This window comes from Aquarana catesbeiana, linkage group LG08 (genome assembly GCF_042186555.1).
Source record: "Aquarana catesbeiana isolate 2022-GZ linkage group LG08, ASM4218655v1, whole genome shotgun sequence".
In the NCBI taxonomy this organism is placed as follows: Eukaryota; Metazoa; Chordata; class Amphibia; order Anura; family Ranidae; genus Aquarana; species Aquarana catesbeiana.
Genome location: NC_133331.1, coordinates 308349219 through 308368967, shown reverse-complemented (window position 1 = coordinate 308368967; position 19749 = coordinate 308349219). Strand labels below are relative to the sequence as shown.

Below are 19749 nucleotides of genomic sequence, written 5' to 3'. Positions count from 1 at the left end.
TTCCTCGTCATAATACACTCGGGCCCGACTCGTGCAAATAATCAGGATACTGACACTTTCTTACAACCTCTTTCGTTGCCTACGCTAGCTGCAGCACACACAGCTCTTATGGACCGTGATATTCAAGAACCCGAAATGTCTTGCGATTGTATAAAGGATCTGAAAGTGGGTAAAAGGCCTGGCCCAGATGGCTTCACGGCACTTTTATTATAGGAAGTTAGCAGATGTCTTCGCTCCTAATAAAACAGCTATGTACAATTCCATTAAAAATGGTCAGGCCTTTTCACCAGATCTTTTGACTGCTAATATAGTCATGCTTTCGAAACCCGATCGTGATCATTCCTCCTGGGCCAACTTTAGGCCCATCTCTCTTCATCAATATAGATATGAAAATTCTCACCAAAATCTTAGCTAATCGTCTAAACTTGTTTCTCCCTCGCTTAATCAAAAAAGATCAAGTTGGCTTTGTTCCCCAACTATAGGCAGGTGATGCTATCAGGCAAATTATTCATCTGCAACATATCACCCATAGTCGTTCTCTTGAAACGATGCTTTTATCACTCGATGGGAATAAGGCATTTTGACACTGTCGTGGCCTTACCTTTATGACCATGCTCCATCGTTTTATGGCTTCGATGCTTCCTTTTTGAGTTGGATATGATTCCCCATCAGGCTAAAATTAAATATTCTGGATTTTAGTCCCCTTTTTTCCCCTATTTCCTTGTGAACCAACAGGAAGTGTTGGCTCACCGTCGCCCACATTTGCACATTGACCTTGGTGAATCCACAGTGCTCTCTGCTTGTCCACGTGTCTCTACCTCAGCTCCCATGCCAGACCTTTCTAACAGCTCTGATCCTCTGTTCACATCTATGCAGTTGACATCACCATTGCATTCGCCCCTGAAGAGTTGGTATACCCCCAACAAAACGCGTCGGGCTTACATAGATGTATGATGTCCATACAGATTATTTTATGTCTCTTATATTGTTTTACTCTAGATTTTCCAACACCATCCAGCCCTTCCAGTGGCCCATGTTGTGCAGAACTTTTTTTTTTTACCCTATGATCTGCCAAGTACCATGGCGTCAGTATTTATATGCGTTTTTTAGCATGCCCTGTGTGTATACGATTCTATGTATGCCTTTTTTTTTGTGTGTCATTCAGTATGCTGTACATGATTTCTCAAGGTATAATAAAATGTTCTTTGCCAAGACTGCTCTTTGGTATACATCTCTCATTTAAAGTCCCCCAAAAAAACTCCCCCCATTTTTATTGGAACCCATAAAAGCAATACTGTTTTTATATCCCACATGCCTACTTTTATATAGTGATTGGCCTCATTCAAAGTCCCGCCGACCAAACTTTTTTCTTCTTTTTTTTTTCCCATTGGAACGGGTACCCGCCAAGGCTGCCCTCTCTCACCGCTCTTATTTATCCTGGCCTTGGAGCCCTTGGCAGAGGCAATATGCTCTCATCCAGACGTAAAAGGCATCAAAATTGCAGGCTCTGCAAAGGATAAGATATCCCTATTCACTGACGATATCTTGATGACCTCAACGTCTCTCTGATTAACATGCTATCCCTCTTACACACTTTTGCGTCCCTTTTGGAACTCAAGGTTAACCCTACTAAGTCTAAAGCAATGTTCGTTAACTTTTCACCCTCCAAACTGGCAGCCTTGAAAACTGCCTTTCCATTTCATTGGCTTTCCTCTTTGCCTTACTTTGGAATCTGGCTCACCCCTAGGTATGAAGAATTATATGTAGCCAATTTTCCACCATTATTTAGAAATCTGACTTATATGCTCTCCTCTTGGTCCCATTTCCAGTTCTCCTGGTTTGGCAGGATCACTGCGGTCCGTGTATGTCTTGCCTTCCGAAACTGCTATATTTCTTTCGAGTTTTACCAATCTCGATTCCCTCGCATATTTTATGTATGCAACAGTGCAAGCTTTTGAAATTTTATCAGGGGGTCCACTTGATCTCCCGGAATCGGCAAACAGGTTTTATACGCTCATAGGTTCAACTGTGGTTTTTTTCGGTCCCCAGCTTGCAAGCTTATTATACGGCAGCAAATGTAGCCCCATTATCTCATCTCCATTAAACGTATTAATTGCCATTATGGGCCACCATTGACTTGGTGGATTCCTATCCTATTCCCATTTCTTCCTTGCCGGGGCTCCCTCCTATCCACCGTTCGACTGCCTTAGGGCCAAGCCTAACCCTCTGTTTGTTTGTGGGATTTTCAGCGGGCTTGATCTCTTCCCATCTACCCTTACTTCGCCTCATTGCCCATTATTTCCCCCAGGTTGTGAAAACCCTAAACAATTTTCCTGGTGGACAGACCACGGTTTTGTAGACATTCACTCTCTGTTTACCCCTACTTGGATAATAACATTTGATGCCCTAAGGTCCTCTCATGATGTCCCTCTATGTGAACACTGTAGCTCTTTATAACTCAGTTTATTCAACAACTTATAACATCCCGACCTATTTCATACACGTTGACCCCCTTTTGAGAGTCTTTGTAGAGCCCGACCTCCCATCCCGGATCTAATATCTTTAATCTACTCATCTATATTCTCCTTCAGGAAACCCCAATTACGGTCTTACCATCTTCAATGGGAAAGTGAGTTGGGGAGGCAGATATATCCAGAGGATTGGCAGGTCATGAACATAGCTCATTCTAAGTGCTCAAAAAATGTTCTCATACTGGAGAATGCCTACAAAGTGCTGTACAGTTGGTACTCTACGCCAGCTAGGCTGGCTCGCTTCATCCCATCTTACTCTCCTCTCTGCTTCCGGGGATGTTCGCAGGAAGGCACTATGGCACACATTTGGTGGTCTTGTCCGAAGGTATGCAGACTATGGGTCAGAGTTTTATACTCTTCTTCGTAACATATTTCACGCTAATCTTAAACAAGACCACTACGAGGGTCTTCTTTGCAAGCCAATTGCAGAACTGCTTCGACCGTAGCATCAATTAGCCTTGCATCTTTTTACTGCAACTAAATTGACTAGTGCGAGGGCTTGGAAAACGCCTGTACTTGGCTTTGAAGCTGTTTAAAAAAAAGTTATGAATGATCTCATGGGTCATTGAAATGAGAAGCTGACGGCTTGCCTTTTGGAGACACATGATAAATTTCTTGGGGTCTGGCAACCCTGGATAGCATATATCCAACCTTCAAGTTTTGAAAACACGCTTCTTTCAATTTAGTGATCCTCTGACGTACACCCCGTAGGACTCTTCTTATGCCACGTACACACGATCGGACATTGATCGGACATTCCGACAACAAAATCCATGGATTTTTTTCCGACGGATGTTGGCTCAAACTTGTCTTGCATACACACGGTCACACACATCTTGACGGAAATTCTGAACGTCAAGAACGTGGTGACATACAACACGTACGACGAGCCGAGGAAAAATGAAGTTCAATAGCCAGTTCGGCTCTTCTGCTTGATTCTGAGCATGCCTGAAACTTTGTGCGTCGGAATTGTGTGTACACACGATTGGAATTTACGACAACAGATTTTGTTGTCGGAAAATTTGAGAACCAGCTCTCAAATTTTGTGTGACGGAAATTCCGATGGAAAATGTCCGATGGAGCCTACACACGGTCCGAATTTCCGACAAAAAGCTCCCATCGAACATTTTCCGTCGGAAAATTCTATTGTGTGTACGGGGCATTATTCTTATCTCCTTCTCCTTGTCCCTGGTGTTTTCTCCTTCTTTCCTCCCTCTCTTCTACTTTTCACACTAGTCTTATTCTGTGCATCTATTTCATAGGCCTTTTAGGCCGCCGGGCAAGGTCCTGGTTAGGATGGTTACAATGACAGCATTCTTATGTTTCTATATTGCATTCTCACCTACATATAACTCTACTGTCAAAACGCTTCCATGTTTTACCATGTTTACCTGCAAACTTGAATGTCCGTGTTCCAGGTCATAATGCAATCTGGATTCCTAAGTTCCCTCATTTTAGAGATTTAAGGATTTTAGTTAAAATGTAGTGCTTAATCTGGAACACACTAATCTTTGTACATTGTTGATTTGTTTGTTTTATGGCATCTGATCTTTATTTGCCTCACATGCAATGTAACCATCTCATTGTTGGCCTAATCTGTTGGATTGAATCTTAATAAAATCTTTTGTAAAAGAGAGGGTCCATCTCCATTCCTCAATATAACGTCATGTTCCCAACAAATGAGGAGGAGATACTGTACACCATATGAAAGGTCCATCTCCATTCCTTAATATAACGTCATGTTCCCAACAAATGAGGAGGAGATGCTGTACACTATATGAAAGGTCCATCTCCATTCCTCAATATAATGTCATGTTCCCAACAAATGAGGAGGAGATACTGTACACCATATGAAAGGTCCATCTCCATTCCTCAATATAACATCATGTTCCCAACAAATGAGGAGGAGATACTGCTCACCATATGAAAGGTCCACCTCCATTCCTCAATATAATGTCATGTTCCCAACAAATGAGGAGGAGATACTGTACACCATATGAAAGGTCCATCTCCATTCCTCACTATAATGTCATGTTCCCAACAAATGAGGAGGAGATACTGTACACCATATTAAAGGTCCATCTCCATTCTCCTGTATAATGGCATACCTCCGCAAAATAATGTGGCAAAACATCTATTTCCATGACTTCCCATAGCTGTCGGAATTGCACAAAGAAATATAGACAGTTTGCTGTAGTTTTGGGTGTTTTGTATCTTTTTTTCTGGTTTGTTTTTTATAATTTTGGTGTTGGTTGTATTCAGTTTTATACCAGAGCTCTGTGAAACTGTTGGCTGCTAGACCAACGTGCATGACTCTTGTAATTGATCTTTTTACATTTATTTAAAATTGCCTTCCAACAGATGGATGTGATGTCAGGAATTCCTCGGAGAGACATCTTCTATTATCTGCTGATTGTAAGTCAGAAGATAATGTCATCACACAGGATCCTCCAGGAGGAAATCCAAATACACAAAATATACATCACAGACCTTCCTGTCCAGAGACATCAATGGATCCCTCTGATCAGGGGGAATCTTCTCATCAATCACATACTATGATTGTAAATATCCATGTAAGATCTCACACTGCAGATCGATCAACAGATCCTTCTAATCCCGAGGAATCTTCCCCACCCCATGAAGGAGCTCACCGAGGTGACAATCTATTCTCATGTTCGGAGTGCAGGAAATGTTTCAATGGGAAAGGAAAACTTCTTGTCCACCAAAAATTTCACACAGGTGAACGACCTTTTTTATGTTCAGAGTGCGGGAAATGTTTCACTCAGAAAGGAGATCTTAATGTACATCAGAGGATTCACAAAGGCGACCGTTCGTTTTCCTGTTTAGAGTGTGGGAAATGTTTTACACAGAAAATCAAACTTCTTATACATCAGAGGAGTCACACGGGTGAGCGTCCCTTTTCCTGTTCAGAGTGTGGAAAATGTTTTGCACAGAAATTCGCTCTTCTTATACACAAGAGAATTCACACGGGTGAGCGGCCATTTGCATGTTCAGAGTGCGGGAAATGTTTTTCAGATAAAGGAAACCTCCTTAAACACCAGAGAACTCACACGGGTGAGCGTCCCTATTCCTGTTCAGACTGTGGAAAATGTTTCACTCGGAAAGGAGCACTTATCGAACACCAGACTATCCACTCGGGTGAGGGTCCATTCTCTTGTTCAGAGTGTGGCAAATGTTTCCTTTATAAAGGTAAACTTGTGGAACACCAGAGAAGCCACACGGGTGAGCGTACTTTCTGTTGTTTGGAGTGCGGCAAATGTTTTTCTGAGAAAGGAAACCTTTTAAAACACCAGAGATGTCACACAGGCGAGCGTCCGTTTTCCTGTTCAGAGTGTGGAAAATGCTTCACGCAGAAAATCGCCCTTCTTGTACACCAGAGAAGTCACACGGGTGAGCGTCCCTATTCGTGTTCAGAGTGCGGGAAACGTTTCACTGAAAAAGGAAAACTTCATGTGCACAAGAGAGTTCACACGGGGGAGCGTCCTTATTTGTGTTCAGAGTGCGGGAAAAGTTTCACTCAGAAAGGAGATCTTATTGTACACAAAAGAATACACACAGGCGAGCGTCCGTTTTCATGTCCAGAGTGCGGAAGAGCGTTCACTAAGAAAGGAAACCTTGTTGAACACCAGAAAAGACACATGGTTGAGCGTCCTCAGATTGCGGGCAAGGTTTTACCAAAAAAGACTAATAAGACATCATAGAGATTGTTATGCCATGTGAAGGCGACGCACACCAACAGCTCAGTGTGTGAAAACTGCAAAGTGGCCTCAACCTCGGCTCCTCCTAAGACCATCCCAACCGACGAGTTTCGTCCCACACACAGAGCTTAGTCATAGAGGTCATATAGAATGTTGCCGTTGATTATTTTGACAAATATGCAATGGATTTTATTAGGTGGAATGGTTTGGTCCATAGAGAAACTGTAGGATAAAAAAAATTGGCTTATAAAGGGGGTGCATTCTGGCTCAATAAAATGTGAAGTTTTGATGAGCCAAGCTTTTTCTTGGCTGCTTCTATTTCTTGGAGACTCTGATACAGCGCTGAGAGTGGTAGCCTCTGACTATAGGCTACATGGGTATGCAGATCCAGTGTCACCATTACCCCTAACGCAGGTGATCAGACACTACAGCTGGCTTCTGTGTTCTTCACCTATAGCAGCCCCCTTTCCCATAAGGCAAGGAGGCCTACCTGTATTCTGTTGCCCCCAGGACTTATACACAATGCTATAGTGCCTGGCCACCACGCCAGGGCAGGAGCGAACTGAGCTAAGCAAACGGGTACTTGCTGTTGGCAGATAGGCATAGTTCAGAATAGTCAAGGTCAAAATCCGAAGTAAAAAAAACAGGCAGAGTTCAGAAAACAGTCCTATCCGAGGTCATCAACGAGGTAATCCAATCTAGCAGAGCAGGGCATACAAACCGGCAGCTGGATAAGGTAATACACATGCTAACACAAGCATGAGATTGCAGGCTTGGCTGGCTTAAATCAGGTTTGGTCTCCACCCAGAGACTGGCCACATTAATCACCTTGCAGGTGGACAGACAGACATGGAGAAGGCCACAGCCAAAACCCGGATGCTGGAATGAGGAGGAGGTGCGCTAGACGCTTCTGAAACCCCCGAACTCGAAGTTACACTGTTACCAAAAGTATTGTGACACCTGCCTTTATATGCGCATGAACTTTTAATGGCATCCCAGTCTTAGTCCGTAGGGTTCAATATCGAGTTGGCCCACCCTTTGCAGCTATAATAGCTTCAACTCTTCTGGGAAGGCTGCCTACAAGGTTTAGGAGTGTGTCTATGGGAATTTTTGATCATTCTTCCAGAAGCACATTTGTGAGGTCAAGCACTGATGTCGGACGAGAAGGCCTGGCTTCCGTCTCCGCTCTAATTCATCCCAAAGGTGTTCTATCCATGTCTTTATGGACCTTGCTTTGTGTACTGGTGAGCAGTCATGTTGGAACAGGAAGGGGCCATCCCCAAACTGTTCCCACAAAGTTGGGAGCATGAAATGGTCCAAAATGTCTTGGTAGGTTGATTTTTGTCACCATTTTGACAAAATGGGCCAAGCCCAACCCCTGAAGGAAAAACCCCACAACATAAACCCCTCCACCGAATGAACCAGTGCACAAAGCAAGGTCCATAAAGACATGGATGAGCGAGGTTGGGGTGGAGGAACTTGACTGGCCTCAACCCAAAAGAACACCTTTGGGATGAATTAGAGCGGAGACTGCGAGCCAGGCCTTCTAGTCCAACATTAGTGCCTGACCTCACAAATACGCTTCTGGAAGAATGGCCAAACATCCTCATATACACACTCCTAAACCTTGTGGACAGCCTTCCCAGAAGAGTTGAAGCTGTTATAGCTGCAATGGGTGAGCCAACTCAATATTGAACCCTACGGACTAAGACTGGGATGCCATTAAAGTTCATGTGCGTGTGAAGGCAGACGTCCCAAAACTTTTGGAAATATAGTGTATAAGCATGCCATTGAACAGGTTTAACCCCAAGAGCCTCAGAGTCTTAGAGGGAGGGGAAGGCTGGACCTAATTGGTCTACGAAGCTCATCATAGTACAATGGGGGCTGTGGGATTTAGCTACAGATGTAGAGCTTTACGGACCTAGTCCACTTGCCATCCTTGCCTTTTTTGAGGGCTTTTTTTGCCCACTTTTCAGTGAAAAGAACTGTTCTTGTAGAGTAGATTTTTTTTTTTTCATGGGTTCTTGCCATCATATAGAACACAACACAAGGCTTTCAGCCTCCGGGCTGTATTGGTCTGCTCAGAGCCTAAAGCAGTGATTCTCAACCAGGGTTCCTCCAGAGATTGCTAGGGGTTCCTTCAGCATTGGGCAATTTCTGCCTCTCAGATAAGTTCCCACTGTTCCCAAGACCCCATTGGGGTCTTTTTAGCTATCTGTAAGGAGTTAATTCTTCCCAATGACCACAAGTGTAAGGACCATCATTCTTCCCACTGACCATCACACTAATGTATCATGAGCTGTAGATTTCTAATTTTTAGCAGGGGTTCCCCGAGACCGGAGAACTATTTCAAAGGTTCCTCTGTGTTGGAAAGGTTGAGGGAGGCTGGCCTAAAGTATTTTTGTTTAGCCATAGTTCTAAATATTAAAAAGCATTGTTGAAGTGTTCTTGTATTTCATGATATTTTTCTTTTTTTTTTTGTATTTTAACTGAGACATAATCTGTGTGTGTTATACGAAAGAAATAGGTCCATTGTATATTGTAGATGATATTAATCCTATAATTCTTGTAAAAGGGAAACACGGAAAGTAAAATGGAGCTCATGTTACTTCTGTAGTTCCAGCCTCTCATACATATAACATCACTGAAAAAAATCGTATACAGTATATGTATATATGCAGTTTAATAAAAAAAATTCACAATCTACAGGCATGTGCAATTTGCTTTTTTTTTTTGTCAGTGGTGGTGGATTAGAGTAGGTACCTACCTAGATAAATGGCACCAGTACTGAGCATGCCCCCTAGGCACCTGACTTTACACACACATGAACTTTAAAGGGGTTGTAAAGGTAACATTTTTTTTTTTAAAATAACAAACATGTTATACTTACCTTCACTGTGCAGCTCGTTCTGCACAGAGTGGCCCCGAACCTGGTCTTCTGGGGTCCCTCGGCGGCTGTTTCAGCTCCTCCCCGCAAGCATTAACCACCTTAATGCGAGCTCCCTCGCATGGTGGTTAGTGCTTGCGGGCGCGCTCCCGTGATACAGCCGGCGGCTATAGCCGCTCACTGTATCACTCGGCCCCGCCCCCCAGCGCGCCGCGTCATTGGATGTGATTGACAGCAGCGCGAGCCAATGGCTGCGCTGCTTCCAATCCATCCACTGTAGCCAATCAGCGGCCAGGGTGAGCGGAGGAATAGATGTCGGGAACAAGAAGCTGACTTTCGAGGCGTCAGGTAAGTAAAACGGGGGGGCTGGGGGCAGCGGTATTGTCAGAAGTTTTTTCACCTTAATGCATAGAATGCATTAGGGTGAAAACATTTTTACCTTTACAACCCCTTTAATGGCATCCCAGTCTTAGTCTGTAGGGTTCAATATTGAGTTGGCCCACCCTTTGCAGCTATGACAGCTTCAACTCTTCTGGGAAGGCCATCCACAAGGTTTAGGAGTGTGTCTATGGGAATGTTTGACCATTCTTCCAGAATCGCGTTTGTGAGGTCAGGCACTGACGTTGGACGAGAAGGCCTGGCTCGCAGTCTCCGCTCTAATTCATCCCAAAGGTGTTCTATCAGATTGATGTCAGGAGGCCAGTCAAGTTCCTCCACCCCAAACTTGCTCATCCGTGTCTTTATGGACCTTGCTTTGTGCTTTGGTCCAAATCATTTGGTGGAGGGGTTGTTGTGGGGTTGCATTTCAGGGGTTGGGCTTGGCCCCTTAGTTCCAGTAAAGGGAACTCCTAAGGCGTCAGTATACCAAGAAATTTTGGACAATTTCATGCTCCCAACTTTGTGGGAACAGTTTGGGGATGGCCCCTTCCTGTTTCAATGTGACAGTGCACAAAGCAAGGTCCATAAAGACATGGATGAGGCGAGTTTTTGGGGTGGAGGAACTTGACTGGCCTGCACAGAGTCCTGGCCTCAACCCGATAGAGCACCTTTGGTGTGGTGTTGTTTTTCAGGGGTTGGGCTTGGCTCCTTAGTTCCAGTGAAGGGAACTCTTAAAGCGTCAGCATACCAAGACATTTTGGACAATTTCATGCTTCCAACTTTGTGGGAACAATTTGGGGATGGTCCTGACCTCGACCCGATAGGACACCTTTGGGATGAATTAGAGCGGAGACTGTAAGCCAGGCCTTCTCGTCCAACATCAGTGCCTGACCTCACAAATGCGCTTCTGGAAGAATGGTCAAACATTCCCATAGACGCACATAGACGCACTTCTAAACCTTGTGGACAGCCTTCCCAGAAGAGTTGAAGCTGTTAAAGCTGCAAAGGGTGGGCCAATTCGATATTCAACCCTACAGACTAAGACTGGGATGCCATTAAAGTTCATGTGCATGTAAAGGCAAGCGTCCCAATACTTTTGGTAACATAGTGTATACACAGTATTTACAACGCATAAAATAAGTATTGAACATATCACCATTTTTCTAGGTAAATGTGTTTCTAAAGGTGCTGTTGACATGAAATTTTCCACCACATGTCAGTAACAACGCATACAATCCATACATACAAAGACATCAAAACAAATACATTCAGGAATGAAATTGTGTAATAAAATGAAATTAAAAACACAAATCTAACATGTAGCAGCCGATGTTTCCAGCCAACAAAATGGCCACTGAGCCCCAGCTGGCATTCACGTCACAGGTTCCAGCTCCTCCCGTGACACGAAATGCCAGCTGGGACGCAGTGGCCATTTTGTTGGTTGGAAACGCCGGTTGTTTCCTTATGCATGTCTTTTACCAAGAGCATGTGCGTTTTACTCTTTTTTTACCTAAATAAATTAAAACTTTTGGATGTCTGCGCAATGAGTATTCTTCTCTACATATTTGAGAGTATCATTGCTGTGGTGAGGACCTTCTATTGGCTTTCCTGGTGGAGCTCACTTCAGAACTGACATCCATATCTGTGTACTGGGATCAGCATACTCTGCTTTGGATAAATGAATTCCCTTGCAGCTGAGGATCGCTGGGATTAATATTGGGTTTACCTACTGTGCATACATCTTTACCTTAGGGTAAGAGTCGGTGTGATCGGGTCTTGGTGACGGCTTATTCTATCTACCATTACTCACTCCAGGATAATCACTTTGATTACTTATAAACTTATATTTGGTCTATACAAACTTTAGCTAAGCGCTGCACCATTTCCATTAATAAAATGGAATGACACAGGGAAAAAGTATTGAACACATGAAGAAAGGGAGGTAAAAAAGGGCATGGAAAGCCAAGGCATCAGCTGGAATCTATCAGTAATTAGAAAGCAATCCTGCCCCTTGTCAGTGCAAATTTAATATCAGCTGGTTCAATCTCAACTGATGACCTATAAAAAGGTGTCTCATTGCGAAAGTATCACAACAAGAAACATCTTGTGATGGGTAAAAGCAAAGAGCGCTCTCAAGACCTTCACAACCTTATTGTTGCAAAACATACTAATGGCATTGGCTACAGAAGTATTTCTAAACTTCTGAATGTTCCAGTGAGCACTGTTGGGTCCATAATCTGGAAGTGGAAAAAACATCAGCTGCTCAGCCAATCCACTAATGTCACGTGCCTGGTTTTGACGAAGTTGATGAGAGGCCTTCCCTTACAACTCTTCTCCTGTTATCCCAGGGGATGATGACAGGGTATAACAGGGCACAGTGGTGCACGGGTGCCTGCAGGAGATCCAGGCCAGGGAATCTGGTAGCAGATGCAAAGCTGATGAAGGTTCAACAAGCAAGCAGATAAAAGATCTTGGATGCGTGGCTAGATGGGCAGGAGTCAGCAACATTTGGGCAGCAGAATTACAGAGTCAGGAAGCAGTAGCGGAGTCAAGGTCAGTAGCAAGCAAGCCTAGCTCCCAACTGTCCCCGATTTCGAGGGACTGTCCCTGATTTGTCTCTTTCCTCCTCATTTGTCCCTCATTTTGGTTTTCTCTATATAGTTATATATAAAAATATATAAATATAAAATATACTATTTATCTTTCAAAAAGTGTTTAAGTGGGCGTGGCAGGGTGTGTGTCCTATGCCTACATACTTTTGATAATGGGTGTCCCTCGTTCCCATCGAGGGGAGGTATGAGTGAGCAAAAGAGGATACAGGAAGCGAGGTTGGGTCACAAGCCAGAGTCAGCAACAGAGGTTCAGGAATGAGCAGGATCAACAAGCCGGGTCAGGATACAGGTACACACAGGATCAGGTCACAAGCGGTACAAACTGACGCCCAGTCAGCAATCGTCCTGCATTGTGTATGGCTTTAAATAGGCCACTGGTTGCCAATGTCCAATTAAAAAATGCACGCTCATGAGCATGCAGTGCACGCTAATGCCCATGCGTATGTGCTCGTGTAGAGGTACACATGGTCCTGTTTCTATGCCCAATTCTGTAGATAATTGTGCTCGCACACGCATTTCTTTTGAGTACGGGATTCAGCATGGTTTTCCTGACAGTACCTTCTTAACAGGGTATGCCCTAATGGATTCCCCAAAACAAACAGGCAGCTCTTGTACCATTTTAAGTGTTCTGTCAGCACTCAGCCTTTTCACCCTGCAGTAGACTCCCACAACAGATAATGAGGGAGCCCTGGACATCATCAATCGTCTCACATATCTATATATATATATATATATAAGGTCTGGGCAAACCAGAGACCAATATTGAGGTCTAACTACCAAGATGTGGACCTAGGAAGAGAGGCTCATTCCCACCAAAAGCTCTACAATGCCTCAGGACTCTTGGACAAAACTTGACAACATGCGCTTATTATTTTTGCCCATTTAAGCTGACCTAACAGGTCCCACCCCCTGCTCTTCAAAGATGCATGCTTACTTCGATCTGTTGGCCACAGCCTCTGGAGATTGTGTACATCTCAGTATGCAACTCCTCTGTCTTCTGGGTGTACCTGTACAGTAGAGCCCCATAGAAGTCTCTGGGGGGTGGGGGTCGTCTCCAGTGTTAATTTTGGCATCAAATTTTGATTTAGTTTCAATCATAGTCTTTTGACTGAAATGGCGTTTTTAGTTTTAGCCGCATTTTAGTTATCTGAATTGATTTAGTCGACTAAAATCTAATGGGTTTAGGTAAATTGTAATTCAGTATTTAGGCATTTCTCTAGAATTTCCAAACCCATTATATACTCCTGGAGTAAAAAAATTGTAATATATTATTATGTATGGTATTAGGGTTGAACAAACTACACGCTCTGAACCATCTGAGGAGGCCTGTAATGCACACAGTGCTTTGGACGGTGGTCTGAGAAGGCCTGTAATGCTACATAGTACTCTGGATGGTCTGAGAGGCCAGTAATGCTGCACAGTGCTCTGAGAGGCCTGTAATGCTGCACAGTGCTCTGGAAGGTCTGAGAGGCCTGTAAGGCTTGATTCACACTAATGCATTTTTTTTATTGCATTTTGCAGAAATGCAGGGAATTCTTTTTTTTAACATGAGTTCCTATGGAACACCTTCACATCAAAGCATTTTTGTTCCTCTGCGTTTTTGGAAAGGGTCAGGGACTTTTTTTTCCTGCAAAATGCAGCATTTTGCATGTAATAGACTTTAGTGGACCTGCATTCAAGACGCAAGTCCTGCGTTTTTTTTTTAGCGGTTAGAGGGGTTTTTTTCTTCATACATTCACTGCATATAGCTGGTTGCTAAGGAGCCGGTCGGGAAGCTGGCCGCTGCATCCTTAACAGCCGATGAGTCCCGAATGTAAAAAATTTTAAATTGCCGGCTAAAAAAATTCACAAAAAAAAAGGCGTGGGTCCCCCCCCAGAGACCATACTAGACCCTTTTGCTCTGCGTCCCCCCCCCCCCACCCCAAAGCACCTTGCCGCCATGTTGATGGGGACAAGGGCCTCTCCCCGACAACCCTGGCCAGTGGTTGTCGGGGTCTGCGGGCAGGGGGCTTATTGGAACCATTCATCAGAAAAGCAGTAAAATGAAAAAAAAAAAGCCGGTTTTTGGCAAGTCCTTTATTAAAAAAGCTCTGAGCTGTCTTCTCCTGGTGCTGTTTTCTCCCGAGCCATCTTCCCCCCGAGTCGTCTCTCTCGCTGCTGTCTTCTCCCGGAGCTGTCTTCTTCCCCGCTGCCAGTTACCCGCTAAAAACAAAAAAGGCCGCTCTTGTCCTGAGGCTGTCTTCCTCCGTTGTGACGTCCCCTGCTGTCTGACATCTTTTATATAGCCATGGGGTGTGGCCATCAGATGACATCACAAGGGGCGTGCTCTCTGGGTGATGTCCTTGGATGGCCACGCCACATGGCTATATAAGAGATGTCAGACAACGGAGGAAGACAGCCTCAGGACAAGAGCGGCCTTTTTTTGTTTTTACCGGGTAACCGGCGGCGGGAGAAGACGGCACGGAGTAATTTTTTTTAATAAAGGACTTGTCAAAAACCGGCCTGTACAGAGGCCTGTAATGCACAGTGCTCTGGACGGTCTGAGAGGCCTGTAATGCACAGTGCTCTGAACGGTCTTGAGAGACCTGTAATGCACAGTGCTCTGGACGGTCTGAGAGGCCTGTAATGCACAGTGCTCTGAACGGTCTTGAGAGACCTGTAATGCACAGTGCTCTGGACTGTCTGAGAGGCCTGTAATGCACAGTGCTCTGGACAGTCTGGGAGGCCTGTAATGCACCCAGTGCTCCGGACGGTCTGAGAGGCCTGTAATGCACAGTGCTCTGGGGGTCTGAGAGTCCTGTAATGCTACGCAGTGCTCTGGGGGGGTCTGAGAGGCCAGTAATGCTACACAGTGCTCTGGGGGGGTCTGAGAGTCCTGTAGTGCTACACAGTGCTCTGGGGGGGTATGAGAGTCCTGTAGTGCTACACAGTGCTCTGGGGGGGTCTGAGAGGCCAGTAATGCTACACAGTGCTCTGGGGGGGTCTGAGAGGCCTGTAGTGCTACACAGTGCTCTGGGGGGGTCTGAGAGGCCTGTAATGCTACACAGTGCTCTGGGGGGGTGAGAGTCCTGTAAGGCACAGTGCTCTGGATGGTCATGAGTCAGAAGTCTCGGGAGGCCTGTAATGCACACAGTGCTCTGAATGGTGGTCTGAGGAGGCCTGTAATGCACACAGTGCTCTCCATGGTCCTCTCAGGAGGCCTGTAATGCTGCACAGTGCGAAGCACACTACAGTCCCTACCTTGTTTGCTGGGAGGGGAAGCACTCACAGGTTGTACAAGCGCAGCTCCAAGGAATCCGATAGTTCAGGGTAAACATCCTTCCCTCACATTTTCGTTTTCATTCGTTGACGAAAATGGAATTGATTTTAGTTTCTTAGTTTAGTTTTTTAGTTTAGTGTCACTGGTATGCAGAGTAAATCTCACCAAGATGATTTTCATGCCACAACTTTTGTACATTCTACATAACCCCCTATGGTAGTCCCACTTAAAATATTTTGTGTTATTAATTCCCTACTTCGTGCCTTTCCCTGGCTTAATAAACCCCCGAGGATTAGATTGGAACAGCTTCAGAAACCTAAGGAGGTCGGGGGGATTGGCCCTTCCCAATCCTTGGCTCTACTACTTGGCTGCCCAGCTACAACATATTGCCCGAGCTATACCTGGTGGGCCTGGTGCAGGGGGAGGATGTGAGGATCCAACTACAGCCCTTTTTTACAGCATGCCACGGGCTCACACAGTGTGGCCACGGGGCCTGAGGCTCTATCCTTTGCCAAACCGAACAAACTCTTCCCCACGTATGTCCTGATCCAAAATGTTTGGAATAGAGTTCGACAGTTACAGGATATTAATGGCTTTACAGGGCATAGCCCCATATGGAACAAGTATTATGGGGAATTGCTACTTCTGACTTGTGCAGAGCGATGGAAGTCGTATGGGGTTACACATCTGGTTCATATTTTTTCTAATGGTAGACTGCTCTCCATTGCAGGGAAAATTTGGGTTGCCCCAATTAATGTACTTCCCTTACAGCTACTACATGCAGTTAAGGCACAAGCAGGTAGTGATCTATGGACACAATGCCCGCCCCCTGTAATCCATTATATGACTGAGGTGTCTCATTTCAAAGATTTTATATCCAGGTCATATGCTGCTATGTTACTATCTATAGTAGCCTTTCTTAACCCTTTCAACACAAAGGAACCCTTGCAATATCTTTCCGGTCTCAGGGAACCCCTACTAAAAATGATAGTGTGATGATCAGTGGGAAGAATGCTCCTTACACTTCTGGTCATTGGGAAGAATTACCCCCTTACAGATAGCTAAAAAGATCAATGGTGTCAGTGGGAACTTATCTGAGAGGAAGAAATTGCTGATTGCTCTAGGAACCCCTAGCAACCTCTGGAGGATCCCTAAAGTTCCACGGAACCCTGGTTGAGAAACCCTGATCTATAGTCTTTACTGGCTTTCCTACCAAAGTGATAGCCTGCTTGGAGAGAGACATGGGTGCTTTTGCGGAGGACCAGTGGGAGGAGGTGCTACAGGCAATACAGAGTGCTCGCTTAACGTAGCACAACGACTATCACAGTTATACATTGTGCTGAGGGTCCACCTCACACCTGCGAGGCTGCACAGGATTGGCATAGGTGATAGCGCTGAATGTACAAGGTGTTCTAGAGACCATGGGGGATCTCATTCATCTATTGTGGTGATGCCCAAAGCTACACCTATACTAGAAGGGTGTTCTCACAATCATTAACAAAGTATTCCTGGTCAATGTCCCACAAGACCCCAAAAACCTGTATCCTTGGTTTTCTTGATGATCTCCCAATTGAAGACAACCCAAAAAAGGCTATTGGTAGAGCTCCTTTCCAAGCCCGTAAGCTTATTCTCCAACATTGGAAGGCGACTGAGCCTCAAGTTACGGGAATGGATAGCTCAGATGGGAGCCACCCTAAGATTAGAGAAGTATATATTTCAACTCCGGGGCCGACCAGGTAAATTTGATCTGCTGTGTGGGCTCCTTGGTTGAATACCCCAGGATTGTCTCCGGTAGAATTAGTATTGGATAGATTACTTTTTTAACCCATATGGCATTGTGTTAAGAGAGGACCGTATCCTTGCATAGGATAACTTTACCGGATTTGTACAGGTGGGAGGTGTCGAGGCTAGTCTTGCATTATACTTATTGAATGTCATGCTGCTGTATGTAAGAACATTTTGCGAATATTTTCTTTAATTTTCCCCTTTTTTTTCTTTTTTCCATTATTATTATGCTGGAATGTGTATTTCTTTGAGTATGTTTATTATCTTCTATGCTAATAAAATTCTTTTTGAGGAAAAAAAAAAAAAAAAAACGTACCCAGATTGTCCTTTGACTCGCAGGTGCTGATCCACGTGGGAAAAAGCGAAAAATCTCGGTTCTCGAAATGAAAGAAAATTCGGTTTTATCTTTGCAAAAACGCCCCTTCACAAGGCGATCGGATGAAGAAAAAAAGAGGATAAAGGAGCTTGGACCAGATCGACCCAACTTGAACATTCAGCAGCAGACAACTGATCGCGGTCGAGCTTACACTCGGAGCTTTTCCAACACAACCTATCAGACACGGACTTGGCTAACCGGATGCGAGGCGAGTCATGCCTTTTTTTGTTTTCCCTGTTTGCTGATTCAGTCTCCTGGCACCGATACTGTGTGGACCACAACGGGGGTTTGCGACTTAAAACATCTCACCGAAAAGTCCAGACGGCATGAAAGCACCCGAAGCCACCTTGAGAACACTTTGAAGTTCCATTTTTTTGGGAAGTGTAGCATTGCTAAACAGTTAGATGAAGGCTACAGGATGGGCATTAGAAGGCACAATGAAGAGGTCACAAAAAATCGACAAATCCTGTCTAGGATAATAGACTGTATGAAATTCTGTGGCGCGTTTGAGCTGGCTTTGCATGGTTCTGACGAGAGCTCCGATAATCCTGGGATATTTCGTGGCTTGGTCGATTTTGTTGCTTCCCTTGATGGAGTTTTGAAAGACCACCTTCTGAATGCAACCGTGTTTAACGGAACTTCAAAAACTGTGCAGGACGAGCTGTTGGACTGTATGTTGTCTGTTATGAGGGAGCACATTATCCAAGAAGTACGGACCAGTGATTTTCTCTCCATCCAGGTCGACGAGACCAGCGATATAACCACGCAGTGTCAACTTGTGCTTGTGCTGCGCTACATTGATTCCAAAAGCAACGTACAGGAGAGGTTTTTTGAGTTTATTACTCTGGATTCCAACACAGCTGATTCCATTGCTACGGCACTAAAGCAGCGTCTTGCTGCCATCCTTCCAGAGGATCAAAGGAGTAAATTTATCTCCCAAGCCTATGATGGTGCCAGCGTGATGTGGGGCGTTCAAAAGAAGATGCAAGAGGTGTACCCAAAGGCCCATTGCATCCACTGCTATGCCCATCCGCTCAATCTTATAATGGAACAAGCCACTTCTCGCATACCCAAAGTGAGAGTTTTTTTTGCTACTCTTGGAGGATTTGCCAGCTTTTTTTCGAAATCTCCCAAGTGCACAGACGTTCTGGATAAAGTAGTCGCCCATAGACTGCCAACATCAAGCCGTGTCAGTTGGACCTTCCACAGCCATTCCATCTATACCGTGTTCAAGCACAGAGAGGACCTCCTCCGCTGTTTTCAAACTATACAAGACTCAAGTGACTTTGACCCTGTTACCGTCAGAGCGGCAGGAGGCCTTGCCATGCTGCTGGAGGATCAGGATTTTAAGTTTTTTCTGCATTTTTTCCACAACGTAATGCCACATGTGGACCTCCTCTATGTCAAACTCCAGAAGAAGAACATAGATTCAGCCCACATTAAGGGGAGCATCCAGCAGTTCCAGCAGGACATACAGAAGATCAGGTAGCAGCTGTAGTCCTTCTTTTGCAGTTGTTGTTGTTGTTGTTATTACTATTATTTATTCTTATTATTCATTCATTTTGCAGAAGTTCTCTCCATTCCCTGGTTGACCAAAGCACTGAAGTTGGCTCTCAACCAAAGAGGCGGTGCTCGCCCAATCCAGAAGTTGTCCATAAACGGATTGCACAAGAGGTGAGTTTTTATTGCAGTCCATGTTACTCTGGAGTATTTCGTAGAAAAGCTATCGGAGAAATCTATCAAAAAGAAAAATATATTTTAGCAACAAGTTAAACTGCATGATTTCATTTACCCTCTATGGGTACTTGTAAATGTCTTCTCGTGTCTTTGACCTCTAATAATTTTGCTTAAACACTTTGGAACCTCCAACCGTGGCTATACGTCGCTACTTTGACGTTAAACACAGATTCGGCACAAAATCACATTTATGGGCGTCTCTGCCGCTTACCGGAGCCGCTGGAAGTGGTGGGAATGATCCGGTAAGTTGGCCTGATGGGCAGGAAGTCGAGTGAGGGCATGATGGCCGCCACTCAACTCTGTGCCCTTGGAAGACCGGAGAGATGTCAAACATCACTTCCGCCCTCCAGCCTTAATGGGACAATTTTTTTTTTTTTTTTTTGAGAAAAACAAAAGGCCCTTTTTATTTATTTTATTTTTATTGCTTTGAAGTGTAAATGTGAGATCTGAGGTCTTTTTGACCCC

General features: G+C 44.6%; 1 protein-coding gene across 2 annotated transcripts in view; it reads left to right on the top strand.

Annotated features, from left to right (window-relative positions):
- LOC141105047 (zinc finger MYM-type protein 1-like) overlaps positions 1–19749 on the top strand; it is a 52986-nt gene that overhangs the window by 16308 nt on the left and 16929 nt on the right. Inside the window, exons 8-9 of one of the 2 annotated variants that reach the window (XM_073594842.1) lie at positions 17511–19032; positions 19116–19221. In XM_073594842.1, coding sequence (XP_073450943.1) covers positions 17511–19032; positions 19116–19221 — 1628 coding nt within the window. Of the gene's footprint in view, positions 1–4892; positions 5979–17510; positions 19033–19115; positions 19222–19749 lie in introns of both variants that reach the window. The other variant, XM_073594843.1, reaches the window with a different exon arrangement.